This window comes from Octodon degus, unplaced genomic scaffold (genome assembly GCF_000260255.1).
Source record: "Octodon degus isolate 3935 unplaced genomic scaffold, OctDeg1.0 scaffold00402, whole genome shotgun sequence".
NCBI lineage: Eukaryota > Metazoa > Chordata > Mammalia > Rodentia > Octodontidae > Octodon > Octodon degus.
Window position 1 is genome coordinate 520,587 of NW_004524978.1, and position 1,788 is coordinate 522,374.

A 1,788-nucleotide genomic window follows, 5' to 3' on the forward strand; every position below is an offset into this window, starting at 1 on the left:
CCCAGTATGGGTAGGAGAGTCAGAAGAATAAGGCACAGGGATTAGGTCTTTCTGATGGTGAAAGCTGGCCATGGTGCCACTTGGGGGAGACACCAGGGTTGGCCAAGATGTGCAGTACCTTCGTCCCTGTTTCTTGGAGGAAGCAGGGGAGGATGAGGCGATCTGTCCTGTTAGAGGCATTGCAAATGATGCAGCTCCAGCTGGAGGGAGGTCTGGAGGAATCAAGCCCTCGCACTGGGGTGGGCTTGGAGCAGGCTGAGCTGGGTGAGGTCCAACTGAGAGTTTCCTGGGCCCGTTGGAGAGGACACTTGGCCTCCCAGTGGCTCCTCCCACAGCGTTGGGAGAGGGCACACAGATCTTTTAGATGTGGGTCTAGGCCGACGCCTAGGGGAAGGACCTCGTGGGGAACGCTCTGGGCCAGAGGTGCTCTTTGTGACACTGAGAGTGGCAGGATGTTTGCCTACCAGTGAATCTTTCAGCTCTGCTGCACAGAGGATTTGTCTGGTGCGAGCATTTTCTCTTCTTAAATCCTGCAGGCGTCTTTCAGCGATGACAGCTTTGTCCCAGTTCTCACAGGCTTCTCTCTGCATGGAGGTCACCTGCCTCTGGTAGAAACGAAGAGTCCTCTCCCATTCCTCTTCCATGTCTTGGACTCGCTTTCTGTAGGTCTCCAGCTCTTCGGCGACGCGGCCCACCTCCTCCAGTTTCGGCTCCTGTTGCGCTCGGGTCTTCGCTGCCAGGCTCAGTTTCCTGTAGCAGCTCAGGATTGTTTGTTGGTGAACTTCGGTCTTCACTGTGAACTTCAGCTGAAGCTTCTGGCGCTCTCTTCGCAGCTCTGTGTTGTCCGACTGCAGAGACGCTCGCTGAGTCTGGAGATGTCGCACAGACTCTGCCAGTTCTTCGTTGGTTTGCTGTGCTCCCAAGAGCTGAGCGTGAAGTCGGCCTCTTTGCTCTTCCAGGGTCTGGAAGGACGCATTGACCTGAGTGCTGAAAACCAGTCTCTCCGAGGGTCCTTCTGGCCCATCAGCAAAGCCGGGACAACTTTGGGGCTGCCTCCTCACTTCTTGCTGGTAGTCCTCAGGTGGTGTGCGGTCCCCTGGGGGCCCTGAAGCCCCACCTTTTGTGGGGAGGAGCAGGTGCCCAGACAGAGCCTCCCTGTGCTGTCCTTTCCCCTGAAGCAGTTGCCCTGCTCCAACCCAGGCATCGTGCAGCGCTGTTTTCTGGGAGGTGAGTGTACCCACTTGTTCCTTCCACCTTCGAGCCTCCTGGAGAAGCTGTCCCTGGCTTTCCTGGAGTTGGGCCTTCTGTCTCACAGTGTCTTTCACTTCTCTCTGGAGCTGCTCTTTGCTGAAGTTCAAAAGGGCGACCTTGACTTCAGCTATTTCAGCCGTGAGAAGTTTTGATTCCTGTATTAGGGACCGGATCCTGCCAGACATCACTTTCATCCTCAGTTGCTGTTTTTTACAATGTTGTGATTGCTCTTCTTTGAGCTCTGTGAGGATGGAGGTTATCCGCCCTCGAAACCTGGCCATGTCCTTGTAGGCTGCCTCCCAACCCTGGGCTTGCCTGGCTCCCTCTTTCTCAAGGACGCGGGCCTCCTTGAGAGCAGCCTCCAAGCCTTCATTCTCCTTTTGAATCTGGCCGACTTTTTCCAAAAGTTGATGTTTTTCCTTAATGTATCCTGCGAGGTGGGGAGCAAGGTGTTTTGTTCTCTGCACTGTAAACAGGCTTCTGATGGAGTGAAAAGTCTTCCATGAAACGAAGAGAAGGGTCAAAAACCCCATGATC

At 54.8% G+C, this 1,788-nt stretch overlaps 1 protein-coding gene across 1 annotated transcript; it reads right to left on the reverse strand.

The window, feature by feature from the left end:
* Positions 1-221: 221 nt before the first annotated feature.
* LOC101561405 (endoplasmic reticulum export factor CTAGE5-like) lies at positions 222-1,784 on the reverse strand. The gene has a single exon (XM_012513275.1). The coding sequence runs from the start codon at positions 1,782-1,784 to the stop codon at positions 222-224; it is 1,563 nt and encodes a 520-aa protein (XP_012368729.1).
* Positions 1,785-1,788: the final 4 nt, after the last annotated feature.

Coding starts and splice junctions, on each gene's coding strand:
- LOC101561405 (XM_012513275.1), bottom strand. CDS start 1,784: ATGGGGTTTTTGACCCTTCTCTTCGTTTCATGGAAGACTTTTCACTCC.